The 18,771-nt window shown below is 39.9% G+C and overlaps 1 protein-coding gene across 1 annotated transcript; it reads left to right on the top strand.

Annotated features, from left to right (window-relative positions):
• Positions 1-8,707: 8,707 nt before the first annotated feature.
• Positions 8,708-17,038, top strand: htr5aa (5-hydroxytryptamine (serotonin) receptor 5A, genome duplicate a). Its single transcript, XM_073848189.1, has 2 exons — positions 8,708-9,406; positions 16,703-17,038. Exons 1-2 carry the CDS (start codon positions 8,708-8,710, stop codon positions 17,036-17,038), a joined length of 1,035 nt encoding a protein of 344 aa, XP_073704290.1.
• Positions 17,039-18,771: the final 1,733 nt, after the last annotated feature.

Raw genomic sequence — 18,771 nt, 5'->3', positions numbered from 1 at the left:
GCGGCACGTCATCTTTTACGCGCTTATTTACATCAATAAAAGCGCCAAATATGAAACACTGCTTTCTATATTGTGACTGTTTCATCTGTATAACCAACACATTTTAATTATGAAGAAATGTAACTTTGAATTTGAATGTAAACGGATTTGTATTTTGGCTACATAGGTCTACACTTACCTGTATTTTGTTTTTAACTTTAAGTAGCTAACATTTTGTCATTATATAGAATAGATCTATTAAGTTGCATTCTAGTAAAGGGGTCCAACACTTTTTAAACAGCTATTACTAAAATATTATGATGTAACAGGGTTGACAGTGACATAACCTAATAAAACCAAAAGCTACTAACTAAAAAGCTACATAAAATAGCTATATGACCCTGGACCACAAAACAATGCATTACAGATTTTAAAATGTCATGGTATAATTTAAAATAAAGCATACACAGTATTAATAATATTGTTTGACCCTGAACCACAAAACCAGTCATAAGTGTCATTTTTTTTTTATTTGAGATTTGTCGTCTGATCTGAATAAATAAGCTTTCCAATGATGTATGGTTTGTTAGAATATGACAATATTTAACCTATTTCAAAATCTGGAATCTGAGGGTGCAAAAAGAAGAAGAAGAAGAAGAAAATCATCTTTAAAGTTGTCCAAATTAAGTTCTCAGCAATGCATATTACTAATCAAAAATTAAGTTTTGATATATATACAGTGAGAAATTTACAAAATATCCAGATTTTTGGCATAAAAGAAAAATCTGTCATTTTGATGCAAACAATGTATTGTATATAAATATACCCATACTACTGTACTTACGAATGGTTTTATGGTCCAGGGTCATATATTATGTCCAAGAAAAAAAAAAATAATAATAATAATAAATACAAAATTTAACCTTTAATTTCAATATGCACTGTCTGTGCAGAGGATTTTGTTGGTATGCAAAGAAAAAATAAATTTCTATAGTGTGTAAATAAAAAATAAAAATAAAAAAATCTATATTTGCAAAGAAAGCATATATTTGTCTTTTTCTTCTCCCGGTTATCTTTTATTGTCCAAAACCAATAATACAACCAGCTAATGAGATATTCTGTGTTTGCTTGTTTGTTTATTTCCTTTCTTTTTGTCTCAACATGTATGGCTTTAAACTCAGATTAAAACTTATCTGTTTATTTATTTGATTGTTTGATTTGTGTGTCTGTGTGTTTTGTATAGCTTTGTAATTTGTATTTTTGTATTTATTTATAATGTATAATGTCATTGAGTGCCTTAAAATGTGCCTAAAAAATAAAGGTATTATTATTATTTTATATTTTTAAAGAAGTCTCTTCTGCCCACCAAGCCTGCATTTATTTGATCCAAAGTACTGCAAAACAGTAAGATTCTAAAATATTTTTACTATTTAAAATAAGAGTTTTCTATTTGAATATATTTCAAAATGTAATTTATTCCTGTCATTTCAAAGCTGAATTTTTAGCATCATTACTCCAGTTACATGATTCTTCAGAAATCACTCTAATATTCTGATTTGCTGCTCAAAATCATTTTTTTTATTATTATTCTGTTCAAAACAGCTAAATAGAATTTCTTCAGGTTTCTTTGATAATTATAAAGTTCAGAAGAACAGCATTTATCTGAAATAGAAATTGTCTGTAACATTAAAAATCTTTATTGTCCCTTTTTTTTATTGTCCCTTGCTAAATAAAAATGTTAATTTCTAAATTTAATTTCCCAAAAAATAAAAAATAAATAAATAAATATGCTGACTTCAAGCTGGAATGGAATAGTGTGTAATGTTACAAAAGCTTTTTATTTAGGTGCTGATCTTTGGATCTTTCTATTCATCAAAGAATGCTGTACTCAACTGTTTTATAAGAATATTATAATGATTTCTGAAGGATCATGTGACACTGAAGACTGGAGTAATGATGCTGAAAATTTTGCTTTGCTATACTGCTTTTACTTTGGATCAAATAAATGCAGTCTTGGTGAGCAGAAGCATTTTACATCTTAATGTTCAAAAACTTTTTGACTGGTAGAGTACTAATATAAAAATACGTTTAAGTTCTCCTGACAATTTAAAATGCTCGAAAATCCACAAAATTATACTTCTAGACTAGTCTAATGTCAACAAGTGAGGATGTGCGTAAATATCAAACCAAATATCATGAAGCTTAGAAAATCATTTGTTATTGGTCCTCACGAATGTACAGTAGATTCATTCATAGTTTCAGATCTGTGTGGTTGTTTGCCTTGTTGATATAGCTGCCTCAGGGAATGACTGCAGAAAAAACTGCAGAAAGCTACAATCATAGAAAAAAATGAAAGAAACAATGTATACTAGCTACGCAATTAAAAAAAAACGTCTTAATGTACATGAGAAACGTCTAACTGTACATGATATGGTAACGCCGTGTTCTTAACCTTGTATCCATGTGGTCTGCGCCGAGGTGGCGACTTGAGAAACTGCAGTAGCACGGTCACTCCTCTAACACGAGATCCAGGGACTGACAGACACTGTTCACTCAGGATATTGTTTTCTATCGAATGGGGTGATACTGATTTCGCTGAAGCAAAAGTGCTCTTGCCTAAAGGTAAGTGGGAAGGGGAGGAAAACAACCAGCTGTGGTGAGATGCTGCGAATAGGTACGCGCTTAAATCTTGCAGAACAACGTTATGTGCCATTGAATGATGCTGTAGTCGCTGAGACATAACACTTAAAGTAATGTGAATGTCACATGAAAGTAGTCTTTTCAGTTTATTAGTTAAAATGTGTTAATAAATTAATATTTTCGCGAATTATAACTATAACTTTACTCAAATACTTTAACTCATTTGTTATCAATTTTCTTAAAATCCAGTGTTTGTGTGTGTGTGTGTGTGTGTGTGTGTGTGTGTGTGTGTGTGTGTGTGTGTGTGTAATAAACAATTTTGTTAATTAGCCTACATAATTGTTACGAATGCGTGTGTGACTCGCGCTATGTGCAGAATTCAAATTTTTTGCATACGCATGCACTTACATCGCTTCTGCATATGTTAATAGCAGGGCAGCTTTACAAGTAACAGTGAAGCTTAGCATATGTAAATCAATGCACAATGAACTGCCTTCACAGAGCAGTTCAGTGCACACTGTACCTTTTGATGTAGCTACTTTGGCCAGATGATGGATTTAAAGTATAGAGATGCACTCATGTTGCAAATTAAAACATTTTGCAAATGAACAGTACTTTTGAGAAATATCATTGAAATGTAGACTCGCAGAAAAAGCTTTTATTTTACATGCAGTGGGTCAATTGATCATGTTTCACTGCCATATTGACATCACATTACCAGAATAGTCATGCAGTTGAGGTAATAATAACCTAATAACAACATTAATTTCCTTTATCTAATGCTTTTAGTCAGTGCTTATGACTGATGCTTTAGGAAAAATGAACATAATAATAAATATAGACGCAAGAAGTGATTACCAGGGTTCAAGCACTTTAAATATATAAAAACATTACATATTATTTAGCAAGCCTGTAACCACCAAAATCAATTATTTAAAATGCATTTTTGGCAAATACAGGTAATTTGCCATAGAAATATGATGTTTGGTTTTTTTACATTTATGACTGTTATAGTGCCAGCCGTGGTCCGATCTCCCTAAAACTTTGCATACTTGTTTAAAATCACTTGTCGCATGTGCTCACCAAGTTTTGAGTTTTCATTTCGGCTTTATTGGCTTGTAGGTATATTTGGACAGGCCCTGTTATGGCTTCCCAAAAGGTACATTTCAAAACATTTTTTATAATTATTGACCTAGTAAGTCCAGAGAATTGTACTGCAGTGTTTTGTTACATTTTCTCAATCATTTTTAACAAACAGTTTGATTGACAGCAGTGCTTCAGGCAAAGTCGTTCGGAATGAGGAGGTCTGTCGTATGATACACATATTGTGCATATGTGTAAAAAAAACATGCAATATACAATCGTTTACGGCCTTCAAACAATGTGATCATGCCCACAGTGTTCAATTTCTTTCAAATTTCTCACAGACCTTTAGGGCAGAGAGTCAAACTGGCCCACTGAGTTGCATTCCGATTGACCTTTGTTAACCTTGTGTAACAGGTGATCAAAGTTCATTGGCCTATGTTTTTGGCCATGTATTTTAAGATACGTAAATCTCCTTATAGCCACTTGCGTATTTATATCCATTTTTATGTTTTTCCTTTTTATAGCTCCACCAAGTGGCCAAGCTCCACAACTTTTTTCATGTGACCTCAGATTCTTATATATGCATTGTGAGTTTGGCAAAGATATCTTATTGTGTTTAAAAGTTATAGCCTTTTTAGTAAAGGTGACCCTGCCCCTTTCAAACGTTTTGGTGTTTCTTTGCAATGGAGAGTTGAAAGTTCAACCTTTTTGATCATTATTGATATTAACTCTTTAGAGAATGTTTCTGCACTGGTTTGGTTCCAATCGGGCAAAAACCTAGGACTAGTTAGCAAAAGTAGGTTTTTTAAAAAATGCTAACTACCCCAAAATTTTGACTCAGAATTATGAGTGATTTTGTACTTTTGATCGCTGTAGCACCCCCATCAGGCCGATTGCGGCGAGCCTTGGTGACGTTGTGGACGGTGTGAGTACTACCATCCCTCCAAGTTTCAAGTCTCTTTGACTTACGGTTTGGTCTGCCTGATCAGTTTTACATGGAAATTGTTGATTTTTGGCCATTCTAAAAATTACAATAGGGTTTCAGCTAGTGGTGTAGTGGTGCCTGGAGAAGTGGGTATACGCTTCATTTATGAATCCTTCCCCACCACCACCCCCCACCGTGACTCTCTGCAATCTCTGATGAAATCAGTCGGGTTTTCTCTTTATTAGAGACGTTTTAAATTTCATATTTGAATGCATTACTGGATCCTTGGACTGAAAAGTTTACAGGGGTTCACTGGTTTAAGAAATTTCTGATCATAAAACCTGCTTCTTTTTATTTGTACGCCGTATACCCTCGTATTCCCTCCACTACACCAATGGTTTCAGTGCTTCACGCTTTAACTCCTAACAAACACAACATCAAAGATCTAAACTCAGTCATCCCCATTGTCTAGAGTAGATTAATTTAGGATAACAGTAACATTTTCCCAGTCCTTGTAATAGGAAATGTGTCCTAATTTACCTAAAATCACCTCTGTGGATCAGCATGTGCACAGTCCACCAGACAGTTCAGACAGAATGAGTACGAGTGTAGATATAAAATGTCCAAACAAACAGTCTCTGCTGGAGTGATTAAACAAACTGTGACGACCAGCAGCCCATCTCACAGATCAAGGAAAAATGCCTCTATCCAACGCACAGCAACCACAGGGAAGAGAACTCACGGCAGTCTGATCACAGTACAGTGCAGCAGTCAGACAGCTTACCAGTATGAACCTCCAACAACGCTCAAACATTAATTGCCATTGAATCCAAGAATCTCTGAGCTACTACAGATGTAGCACGAGACAAAAATAGCAAAACACACATCATGCATCAACAGCAATAGGTGTCATTATACCAGTCCAAAACTACTGGTGCTACAGTCTCTCAAAGCGCTATGTTTAGCATGGTATGTGTGCATACAATATAAAACATTTGTTTTCTGTGTGGTTTACATGTACTTGCCAGAAACAGTTCGAAGCAGCCTTGTGTTACTGAGCACGTCTGTAAGTGTACTGAAATGAACCCTTGTCACCTTACGTTTGAAGGAATCCACTGTGAAGAGTGAAGAAGTGCCAGTGTGATTAGGATGAGCCCTCCAACGCAGCACTGTTTTAACTGTCATTAAAGTAATGATTCAAAGATGAGGGCATTAGCTATGTGAGAGCGGATGACACAGTCTGTTGAATGTCTCATATTTGATTAAAGGAAATTATGTGGTTTATGAAAATCCTAACTTCCCACACATGCATTTCATTTCTTAAAGACTGTCTAAAAGAACAGTTTGAAAGTTGGAGCTGATGTTTGATTTAGACCGTATACCAATAGATGAACATATTTTATTGATTTATTGCGTGTATGCACATGCAAGCTGGAGGTGTTCTGAATATTTTAATGTTTTACATACATTGTGCATATATTATTCACTGCTATATTATCCACTGCTCATACCCTTAAGGGATGGGAAGACAAGAAGGGCTATTTTGGTCAGCAGTCTTTCCATATTTCGCCTCTTCTGTTGGACATGTTTATTGTTTCTGCTCATGGATTTCCCCTAGCCATACATGAATGCTTAATCAGTTTGGCCATTGTTGGAAAGCGCAATTACGTTTTCGAACAATCACATCTTGAACAGATTCCAGTGGCAGATTCATTATGGAATCACAAAGCATGAGGAATGCATGTTCTAAAATATTGATGTAAGCACCTGTAGTAAAATATGGATTTAAACTTTTCGCTCACATTAAATATGAATAAATTATCAATGACTTCATTAGATTTTGCTCCCAGCAAGATGCATATCAAAATGCAAACACTTTGATCATTAAAATAGAGCAGTTGAAGTAAGGATCAGTTAAAAGTGCACAATCCACCCAGAATCCAATTTGTGAAGGAGACGTGTTATAAGCAGTGCTATATTTTACATCCAATTATCAGCACAAATGGTTGCAAAAAATAGTTTCTGAAGATTCAGATTTCAGAAGGATAGAGTATATGACTCTTCTTATAGGCTAGTAACCATAGGCAGATGCAGGAAAAAAAAATCAATTAAATGTTTCTTCATTGAGAAAATAACTATTTAACAGCTGTACCTCTCTGCCTGTAACATTTTTACCAAGGTGAAATGTTACACAGGACATGTCAGGCACGTTGACATGTTTCCAGCCCGGATCTGCCTTAGTATACCATTTCAAAGTCAGCCCTGTCACACCAGAGATGGCGAATGACATATTTTCTCTGGTATGTCATTTTAGCTAAAAATATTTTTTATTACACAATGTCTGCTGACAAGAATATGTGGTAACTGTCTTTTTCACAGTTTTTTTTGGGTCATCTACATGTGGTAATACTAGCAGACTGTACTGTGGTCCAATATTCCTTACTATTTGCATTATCGGCCACTGGCAATGCGGTATACGGTGACTAAGTTTCACTTCGTAAATATGTATAATGACTTTTATTTCATTCACTAGTAGTCCACCTTTCTGTGATGAAAGGCAGTGGGCTCTGGCCATGGTAGTTCACTGCTTAGGGGGATGTTCACACAAAACACATTTTTGCGTTCTACTGCACTGTTATAACCAAGATGTCTTACGTCTTTTGCAGAGCCTTGCGCATGACACAACCTTCTAAAAATGTTGTGCTTTAAGGGATAGTTTAAGAAAAATGAAAATTCTGTCATTAATTACTTACCTTCGTTCATCTTCGGAACACATTAAGATATTTTTGATGAAAGTTTTGTGCATTTTCAGGCTCCCAAAATGCCATTGTCATGTAAATGAACAGCCAAAACGCATAAAAAGTCTTCAGTTTTTAGTTGAAAACAATGTTGCATAAACACCGCCTAATCAACAACTCTAGACTCACATTAGCGTCTCACATTTTTAAATGCAAAGTCACATTTTCTCACAATTAATGCTTCTTTTTCATCCTACTTAGCTAGCTTTTGAATTATTTTATACTGTGTGAAATATGTGAAATATGTGAATATGTGAAATATCTTATTCAGGTCAGTAGCTACTAAATTTAAAAAAACATGCATTTTGTATGATCCCTCTTATTTTGGTAAAATAATGAACATTTTGTAGATTCTGCAAGGTGTATGTAAACTTTTGATCTCAACTGTAAATATGCATGTCTCTGTGAATTTTAGCGCTGGGTTTCAAGTTCCCTTTAAGAACTTTTTCCATTTCATTTTCAAAGGATTAGGAGCCAGGGGTGTAAACTTTTGAACAGAATGAAGATGTGTATATTTTAGCGCTGGGTGTCAAGTTTACTTTAAGAACTTTTTCCATTGCATTTTCAAAGCATTAGGAGCCAGGGTTGTAAATTTTTGAACAGAATGAAGATGTGTATTTTTTTCTTATTTTGCCTAAATATCATATTTTTTTTATTTTAGTACTGCCCTTTAGAAGCTACAGAAGATACGTACATGTTTCCCAGAAGACAAAATAAGTTACATTTACCCTCAAAAAGTTTTGACCCCCTGGCCCTTAATGCATCGTGTTTCCTTCTGAAGCATCAGTGAGCGTTTGAACCTTCTGTAATAGTTGCATATGAGTCCCTCAGTTGTCCTCAGTATGAAAAGATGGATCCTAAAATCATACAGTCATTGTTGGAAAGGGTTCAAATCCACAAAAAATGATGAAAAACCAAAGAATTTGTGGGACAATCTTCTTTAATTTTTTATTTATATATTTTATTTAAAAAGGGTAAATATAGGCCTGCATTTAAAAAATAAACCCCTTTTAGAGTGTTATTGAGTGGCTGACTGTACATTAACCCTTACATTTCTAGATGTAACACTATCATTATATAGCTGAATGTTCAAGCACGTTCAAGCACCTGTTGTTGTATTGATTGGATATCGCTATATTTTTTTGAGTTGACAGAACTGAATGTCTGTAAAAGCTGAATTGTTTCTGTTTTCTCACTTTTTGCAGCTGTTGCAGTCCAGTGAAGATCTTTCTTGTTATTTTGTAAGTGTTGTAAAGCGGAAAAAAGAACACTCACTAACATGGCTGATGTCAGCCAGAACAGCTCATTTAATCAAAGCTCAGAATATGGAAATGTCTACAGACCACAAACAGTGTTCAGCGTCTTGATGTTCACCCTGCTGGCTATGCTTGTGGTGGCGACATTTTTCTGGAACATGCTCGTCCTAGTCACAATTCTCAGAGTCAGAACGTTCCACCGTGTGCCCCACAATCTGGTGGCCTCCATGGCCATATCTGATGTTATGGTGGCTGCTTTGGTGATGCCTCTGAGTCTGGTCCATGAGCTGAACGGCCGTCGATGGAAGTTGGGCCGAGTTCTCTGCCAAGTCTGGATATCCTTTGACGTTCTGTGCTGTACGGCTAGCATTTGGAACGTGACCGCAATAGCCCTTGACCGTTACTGGTCTATAACACGCCACCTGGAGTACACGCTGAAGACACGAAAGAAGATCTCCAATGTGATGATTGGCTTGACCTGGCTGCTGTCGTCTGTTATTTCCCTCTCCCCTCTGTTTGGCTGGGGTGAGACGTATTCAGAGGAGGACATGGAGTGCCAGGTGAGCCAGGAGCCGTCTTACACCATCTTTTCCACATTCGGGGCCTTCTATCTGCCTCTTTGTGTTGTGCTGTTTGTCTACTGGAAGATATACAAAGCTGCTAAGTTCCGTATTGGATCAAAGAGGACCAACACCATCACTCCAGTTGCAGAGGCTGGAGAGGTACAGATGTTGTGATGTTCTTTTTTTCAGCAACTCTTTAGGTTCTTTAAGTGTACTGGTATTTTAATACTGTACTGTGCAGAGAATTTCCTTCTTTAGAATTCTTAATGTAATTTATTGTTTCAGATCAGACTATTCATGTTTCACCTGTCATTATTTTACACAACGTTACTACACAGCAATTCGATAGCCAATTGAACTTGAATGTCCCATTATGTTGCTGCATTACCTTGAACAGCATGGTATATCTCTGAGCATGTCACAACACTTTAGCGAATACTATTCCTGACACCTTCCTTAGATAAGTTCTACATTATTTTCCACTCTATTACCATCCTGTTCTACTTCAGTGAGTTTAGGAGGGGCTGTCACAGGTTTGACACAGAAACTTTAGGGGTTTAAAGGCTTATGCGTAAATGGCTATTTTCTTGGCCATTACAATACTTCAGAAGTTCTATGCATTTTTATATTATTTTATCTTAACCCGAAAAAGAATGACTCGAAAAACCAAAGGCATGACAAAATCTCTGTACTGGATTCAGTAGCTTTTGCTTTTCGTTTTTGTTTGTTTTCATCTGTATTCTCAGTATAATGAAATCAGTATGAAATAAGGATGCAAAGTTGATCAAAATAATAACTGACTTACCCCCATGTCAGGTTTTTGAGAAAAACATTCCAGGATTTTTTTCCATATAGTGGACTTCAATGGGAACCAACAGCTTGAAAGAGGTCCAAATTGCAGTTTCAATGCAACTTCAAAGGGCTCTACACGATCCCAGCTGAGTCTTGTCTAGCGAAACAAAACTCTTATTTTAAAAAAAAAATACAATTTATATGCTTTTTAATCACAGAATATCTGCACATATACAACTACACACGACATAATCAAGTTGGAAAAGTCACGTGTTTAGGTCTTCTTCTGTGTGCTCTGGTTCAAAAAAGTAGGGTAGGGTGAAAAACTCCATCTCATTTTCTCCTCCAACTTAAAAATCATCCAACATTGTTGTTTTATACTTTTTTGTAAAGTGCATTTGACTTTCTTTGTACGTTTGCTTTGTAATCACAAAGTTGGTACTTCACTCGTGACCTTTCCAACGGAATTACGTAATGCATGAAGTCATGGACACAGAGCTAGTGCAAGGCAAGCATTTGTGGTAAAAAGTATTTAAATGTTTTTGTCATGATCTGGGCTGTGGGGTTTCCCGCAGCCACCTGAGAGCGCTGTTTCCCTTCCCTGCACTGCACTTCCCTGATTATAAACACCTGTCGTTGATTGTCACTCGTGTCTTCCACAGCTGTTCACTATTATCACTGTCTTTATAATCCCCACTTTCCCCCTACGCTGGTGTGTCTGCATTGTCTTTAGTTCTGTCGTGTATTCTGTGTTTCTGTATCCCTGACCTTTGATCGTGTTCTTGGTTTTGTTTATTTTTGTGTTTAAGTGAGTAGTTTGTGCCGTGTTGGCCTTTTGGTTTGTTTATTCGTTTGTTTATTTGTGTTAATTTAATAAATTCTCTACCTGCATCTGGACCCAGACCCCTTCCTTCTCCCAAACATGACAGAATGCAGACAACCAAGATGGGTCCAGCGGGGAGGAAATTTTTTTCCGCGGAGACGGTGATTGTGCCTTTCGCGGAGACGGTGACTGTGACCGAGGGGATGGCGGCCATTTGCGTTCGTTGGGCGGCGGAGGCGGCAGCGTCCGCTATCTCGGTTCCTCACGCGCCGGTCGTTGAGGCGGCTGTGCCCGAGTGGATGGCGGCCATCTACTCTCGTTGGGCAGTGGAGGACGCTCGTCTGGCGGCGGTTCCCGGGGCGGCGGCGACCGCTATCTCTGTTCCTGACGCGGCTGTGACCGCGCTCTCTGTTCCTGACGCGGCTGTGACCGCGCTCTCTGTTCCTGACGCGGCTGTGACCGCGCTCTCTGTTCCTGACGCGGCTGTGACCGCGCTCTCTGTTCCTGACGCGGAGGCGACCGCGCTCTCTGTTCCTGACGCGGCTGTGACCGCGCTCTCTGTTCCTGACGCGGAGGCGACCGCGCTCTCTGTTCCTGACGCGGAGGCGACCGCGCTCTCTGTTCCTGACGCGGAGGTGACCGCGCTCTCTGTTCCTGACGCGGAGGCGACCGCGCTCTCTGTTCCTGACGCGGAGGCGACCGCGCTCTCTGTTCCTGACGCGGAAGTGACCGCTGTCTCTGTTCCTGACGCGGCGGCGAACGCTATCTCTGTTCCTGACGCGGCGGTGACCGCTATCTCTGGTCCCGAAGCGGCGGCGACTGCTATCTCTGTTCCTGATGCGGCGGCGACCGCACTCTCTGTTCCTCATGCGGCGGTGACAGCTATCTCTGTTCCTGACGCGGCGGTGACCGCTATCTCTGGTCCCGAAGCGGCGGCAACTGCTATCTCTGTTCCTGATGCGGCGGTGACCGCTATCTCTGGTCCCGAAGCGGCGGCGACCGCTATCTCTCTTCCTGATGCGGCGGCGACCGCTGTTTCTGTTCCTGATGCGGCGGGGACCGCTATCTCTGTTCCTGATGCACCGGTGACAGCTATCTCTGGTCCCGAAGCAGTGGCGATTGTTATCGCCGTTCCTGATGCGGCGGCGACTGCTATCTGAGTTCCTGATGTGGCGGTGACCGCTATCTCAGTTCCTGATGTGGCGGTGACCGCTATCTCTGTTCCTGACGTGGCGGTGACCGCTATCTCTGTTCCTGACGTGGCGGTGACCGCTATCTCCGTTCCTGATGTGGCGGCGACCGCTAGACCACAGTATGTAAGGATGCATAACTGTGTGTCTCAAGTAGTTACAAGTAGCACTGGTGTTCCCCAAGGAACGGTTTTAGCTCCGTTTTTATTTACTTTTTATACTTCAGATTTTCAGTACAACTCTAAAAACTGTCATCTCCAGAAATTCTCAGATGATTCTGCAGTTGTTGGCTGTATAAAGGAGCATGATGAGAGTGAATACAGGGAGCTTTTAAAGAGTTTTGTAGACTGGTGTGAAATGAATGGTCTTAGGCTTAACGCTAGTAAGACCAAGGAAATTGTGGTTGATTTTAGTAGATATCCTCACAAAGTGGTGCCAGTGAATATTCAAGAGTCTGAAATTGAGATTGTCACGTCATATAAATACTTGGGTGTGTATTTGAATAACAAGCTTGATTGGTCTGACAATACAGTACAGGTTTATAAGAAGGGTCAGAGTCGTATTCATTTACTAAGGCGACTGAGATCCTTTGGAGTGTGTCAGGCACTGTTGAAGACTTTTTATGATTCTGTGGTGTCATCTGTGATCTTGTATGCTGTCACCTGCTGGGGAGGGGGATTGCTTGAGAAGGAGTAGAATAAGCTTAATAAGTTGATAAAAAAGGCAGGTTCTGTTGTGGGTTGCGTGTTGCCCACTATTGATGTGAGTGCACAGGATAGAATGACTGATAAATTGGTCAGTATAATGAAACAATATTGTCATCCTCTTCATGGAACAGTTCAAGCATGTGTGAGCACTTTTAGCTCAAGATTAATTCAGCCTCGATGCCATAAGGAACGATATAAAAAGTCATTTTTACCAACAGCCATTAGCTTATATAATCGATGTTATATTAGATGATTGATGTATTATTTTAAATTGTATTTGTGTAATATAGTGTAGAGTGTATTATGATGCTTGAAACTAGGGGGCTGTATGAAATATTGTATTATGAAGTATCTTTTCCTTTTTATTATTTTTTGTGATGAGCTGCTGTGACATGTGAATTTCCCTTTGGGATTAATAAAGTTAAATCAATCAATCAATTTCTGTTCCTGACGCGGCGGCGACCGCTATCTCTGTTTCTGACGCAGCGGCGACCGCTATCTCTGTTCCTGACGCGGCGGCAACCGCTATCTCTGTTCCTGATGCACCGGTGACAGCTATCTCTGGTCCCGAAGCAGCGGCGATTGTTATCGCCGTTCCTGACGCGGCGGTGACCGCTATCTCTGTTCCTGATGCGGCGGTGACCGCTATCTCCGTTCCTGATGTGGCGGTGACCGCTATCTCTGTTCCTGACGCGGCGGTGACCGCTATGTCCGTTCCTGATGTGGCGGTGACCGCTATCTCAGTTCCTGACGCGGCGGTGACCACTATCTCTGTTCCTGACGCGGCGGTGACCGCTATCTCTGGTCCCGAAGCGGCGGCAACCGCTATCTCTGTTCCTGATGCGGCGGTGACCGCTATCGCTGTTCCTGATGCGGCGGTGACCGCTATCTCTGTTCCTGATGCGGCGGCGACCGCTATCTCTGTTCCTGACGCGGCGGTGACCGCTATCTCTGTTCCTGATGCGGCGGCGACCGCTATCTCTGGTCCCGAAGCGGCGGCAACCGCTATCTCTGTTCCTGATGCGGCGGTGACCACTATCTCTGGTCCCGAAGCGGCGGCAACCGCTAACTCTGTTCCTGATGCGGCGGTGACCGCTTTCTCTGGACCCGAAGCAGCGGTGACCGCTGTTTCTGTTCCTGATGCGGCGGGGACCGCTATCTCTGTTCCTGATGCGCCGGTGACAGCTATCTCTGGTCCCGAAGCAGCGGCGATTGTTATCGCCGTTCCTGATGCGGCAGCGACTGCTATCTCAGTTCCTGATGTGGCGGTGACCGCTATCTCTGTTCCTGACGCGGCGGTGACCGCTATCTCCGTTCCTGATGTGGCGGCGACCGCTATTTCTGTTCCTGATGCGGCAGCGACCGCTATCTCTGTTTCTGACGCAGCGGCGACCGCTATCTCTGTTCCTGACGCGGCGGCGACCGCTATCGCTGTTCCTGAAGCAGCGGTGACCGCTATCTCTGGTCCCGAAGCGGCGGTGACCGCTATCTCTGTTCCTGACGCGGCGGCGACCGCTATCTCCGTTCCTGATGCGGCAGCGACCGCTATCTCCGTTCCTGAAGCGGCGGTGACCGCTATCTCTGGTCCCGAAGCGGCGGCGACCGCTATCTCCGTTCCTGACGCGGCGGCGACCGCTATCTCCGTTCCTAATGCGGCAGCGACCGCTATCTCCGTTCCTGATGCGGCGGTGACCGCTATTGCTGTTCCTGACGCGGCGGTGACCGCTATCTCTGTTCCTGACACGGCAGCGACCGTTATCTCTGTTCCCGAAGCAGCAGCGTCCGCTGACATTCCTCTAGCGGCGAGGCCAGCTCACGTTCCTCTGGCGGCAAGGCCAGTTCACGTTCCTCTGGCGGCGAGGCCGGCTAGCGTTCCTCTGGCTGCGGTGTCCGCGGAGGTTCCTCTGGCGGCGAGGACAGCTCACGTTATTCTGGCGGCGAGGCCAGCTCACGTTCCTCTGGCGGCGATGTCCGCTCACGTTACTCTGCTGCACTGGCCTGGCCCGCCATCCCTCCCCCTGATTCACCTTCCTCCTTCCTTCCTCCTCCTCCCTCCAGACTGTTTTTGGAAACGTCTGGAAGCCGTTCCCTTGAGGGGGGGTACTGTCATGATCTGGGCTGTGGGGTTTCCCGCAGCCACCTGAGAGCGCTGTTTCCCTTCCCTGCACTGCACTTCCCTGATTATAAACACCTGTCGTTGATTGTCACTCGTGTCTTCCACAGCTGTTCACTATTATCACTGTCTTTATAATCCCCACTTTCCCCCTACGCTGGTGTGTCTGCATTGCCTTTAGTTCTGTCGTGTATTCTGTGTTTCTGTATCCCTGACCTTTGATCGTGTTCTTGGTTTTGTTTATTTTTGTGTTTAAGTGAGTAGTTTGTGCCGTGTTGGCCTTTTGGTTTGTTTATTCGTTTGTTTATTTGTGTTAATTTAATAAATTCTCTACCTGCATCTGGACCCAGACCCCTTCCTTCTCCTGGTTTTTTTTTTTTTTTTCAGAAAATTACCAATCTTTTCGCTAGATAAGACCCTTCTTCCTCAGCTGGGATCGTGTAGACCCCTTTGAAGCTGCATTGAAATTTCAATTTGGATCTTTAACCCCTTTCGACTCTAACTTAAAAAATTGTCTGTTTTTTTACCTTTTTTTGTAAAGGGCGATTGACTTTCTTTGCATGTTCGCTTTGTAAACACTGGGTCTGTACTTCCGCTTACGCCATGCGTGACCTTTCCAACAGTATGCATGAATTCGTGGATGCAGAGCTAGTGCAAGACGAGCATTTGTGGTTAAAAAGTATATACATTTCTGCATTGAAACTGCAATTTGGACCTTCAGCCCGCTGGCTCCCAACTATATGGATAAAAATCCTGGAATGTTTTCCTCAAAAACCTTAATTTCCTTTCAACTGAAGAAAGAAAGACTTTTTGGATGAACATCTTCATTTTTGTTTGTTTTCTTCTATATTCTCAATGTAATGAATTCAGTCATTTGGTAAGGATGCATTAAATTGATTAAATAATCTTTTACACTACTCCATGTCATCAAAGATGTTCATGTCTTTCTTCCTTCAGTCGAAAAGAAATTACGATTTTTGAGAAAAACATTCCAGGATTTTTCTCTATATAGTGGACTTCAATGGGGATCAGCATGTTGAAGGTCCAAATTGCAGCTTCAAAGGGCTCTACATGATCCCAGCCGAGAAATAAGGGTCTTATCTAGCAAAAACGATCACAATTTTTGGGGGGGAAAAATTGCAGTTTCAATGCAGCTTCAAAGGGCTCTACGCAATCCCAGCTAAGGAATAAGGGTCTTATCTAGTGAAACAATTGGTAAATTTCTATACTTTTTAACCACAAATGCTCTATGATTCGCGCCTGCGACTTCATGCATTACATAATCACATTGGAGAGGTGACACATGGTTAGTTGTTCATCTGTGTACTTCAGTTCCAAAAGGTAAGACAAAAAACTCCACCTCATTTTCTTCTCCAACTTCAAAATCGTCCAACATCTTTGTTTTACACTTTTTTTGTCAAGGGCGTTTGACTTTCTTTGCACGTTCGCTTTGTTATCACTGGGTCAGTACTTCTGCATACGTCACACATGACCTTTCCAACATTATGTGTGAATTTGTGGACGCAGAGCTAGTGCAAGACGAGCATTTGTGGTTAAAAAGTATATACATTTCTGCATTGAAACTGCAATTTGGACCTTCAGCCCACTGGCTCCCAACTATATGGATAAAAATCCTGGAATGTTTTCCTCAAAAACCTTAAATCTTTTCAACTGAAGAAGTAATTTATAATAGTAAATTATTAATAGGGTTGTACACTCCCTGTATGTGTTCTAGGTTAAAACTAAATACTGTGGTTTATTTGACCTTAATCTGTGCTTCTAACTGATCCACTCACAGCAGTAATGCTCAAGACACATCTGTTCCCTCAGGTGAAAGAGGCCTCCAGGCAACAGCCTCAGATGGTGTTCACGGTACGCCATGCCACGGTGACATTTCAGACCGACAGCGAGACGTGGCGAGAGCAGAAAGAGAAGCGAGCAGCTCTGATGGTGGGCATCCTCATCGGAGTGTTTGTCCTGTGCTGGATCCCTTTCTTTCTCACCGAGCTCATCACCCCACTGTGCTCCTGCCACATTCCACCAATATGGAAGAGTGTCTTCCTCTGGCTGGGTTACTCCAACTCCTTCTTCAACCCGCTCATTTACACAGCCTTCAACAAGAACTATAATAACGCTTTTCGAAATCTCTTTTCCCGACAACGCTGAGAGATTCCCGAAATGTTGGCCTTGCCATAAATAAAAGTTTAAGCCACCCTTAAGATTTGGGAAAGTGTGGTTATCTGAGCTCTTCACAAAGCACAGATTCACAAAGAAACAGCGCTCAAGTAGGGATGGAATGAGGTCTGGGCTGTTACTGTCGGGCAAAGTGATGATTTGATCCAGTGAAGAATGCTCACCCAAAATGTCAGTCTGTATCCTGCATTAAATGAATATAGACCATGTCTGGTTTTTGACAGTCAGTTTATATGAGTTTATATTTACAGTATGACATATGAGCTTCATTCATTTAAACTGGACTAATTTTAACATTACATTTTGGAGTAATCCAAAAAAATTGAGAATATATATATATATATATATACACACACACACACACACACACACACACACACACACACACATACAACCCACTACCAGTCAAAAGTTTTTGAACAGTAAGATTTTTAATGTTTTTTAAAGAAGTCTCTTCTTTGCTCACTAAGCCTGCATTTATTTGATCCAAAGTACAGCAAAAACAGTAAAAAAAAAATTTAAATATTTTTACTATTCAAAATAAATGTTTTCTATTTTAATATATTTTAAAATAGAATTTATTTTTGTGTGATCAAAGCTACATTTTCAGCATCATTACTCTTGTGTGACTTTGTGTCACATGATCCTTCAGAAATCATTCTAATATGCTGATTTGCTGTTCAAGAAACATTTATTATTATTATTATTATTATCATCAATATTTTAAACAGTTGAGTACATTTTCTTCAGGATCCTTTGATGAATAGAAAGGTCCAAAGATCAGCATTTATCTGAAATAAAAAGCGCTTGTAACATTATACACATTATAACATTACAGTCAGTATCATTTTAATTCATTTATTTATATTAAATATATAATAATAAATTATATTTATATATATATTAATACTTTTATTTATAGCAAGGATGCTTTAAATTGTTCAAAAGTGATGATAAAGACATTTATAATGTTACAAAATTGCTGTTTTTCTGAACTTTCTATTCACAAAGAAACCAGAAAAAAATTTGCTCAGCTGTTTTCAACATAATAATAATAAATATTTTTGAACAGCAAATCAGAATATTAGAATGCTTTCTGAAGACTGGAGTAATGATGCTAAAATTTCAGCTTTGAAATCACAGGAATAAATTACATTTTAAAATATATTCAAATAAAAAACAGTTATTTTAAATAGTAAAAGTATTTTCACAATTTTACTGTTTTTGCTGTACTTTGGATCAAATAAATGCAGGCTTTGTGAACAGAAGAGACTTCTTTAAAAACATTACAAATCTTACTGTTCAAGACCTTTTGACTGGTAGTGTATAGTGCACATATATAAATGTCTGAAGAAATGCATACAGAACTTAAGAGGGTGAGAGAAAGAACATCTTCAATGTTTTAACATCAAAGATTGTAATATTTCAATGTTAAACTTGAATAAAAATTGTATTTATGTATTTTCTATTTTGGGGATGCATAACTTGAGACTTTTGAGATCTGATGTGTTTGTTTGTTTGTTTGTTTGTTTGTTTGTTTGTTTGTTTTACACTGATTCATATGAAAATGTGAGATATTGTCATCTTTAGGAGAAAAATCCCAGAACTACAGACAGAAGTTGGTAATAGCCCTTTGTTATTTTAGGCTTTATGTTTTATGATTTGGATACATTCATTTTTAATATTACATTTACAAACACGTTGTG

Source organism: Garra rufa, chromosome 10 (genome assembly GCF_049309525.1).
Source record: "Garra rufa chromosome 10, GarRuf1.0, whole genome shotgun sequence".
In the NCBI taxonomy this organism is placed as follows: Eukaryota; Metazoa; Chordata; class Actinopteri; order Cypriniformes; family Cyprinidae; genus Garra; species Garra rufa.
This window is presented reverse-complemented; position numbering and strand designations above follow the sequence as displayed.

What these genes read in the sequence shown, in the direction of transcription:
- htr5aa (XM_073848189.1), top strand. Translation starts at nt 8,708, where the DNA reads ATGGCTGATGTCAGCCAGAACAGCTCATTTAATCAAAGCTCAGAATAT. An exon ending in CAGTTGCAGAGGCTGGAGAG is followed by an intron (nt 9,407 to 16,702) that starts GTACAGATGTTG and finishes CTGTTCCCTCAG; the next exon opens with GTGAAAGAGGCCTCCAGGCA.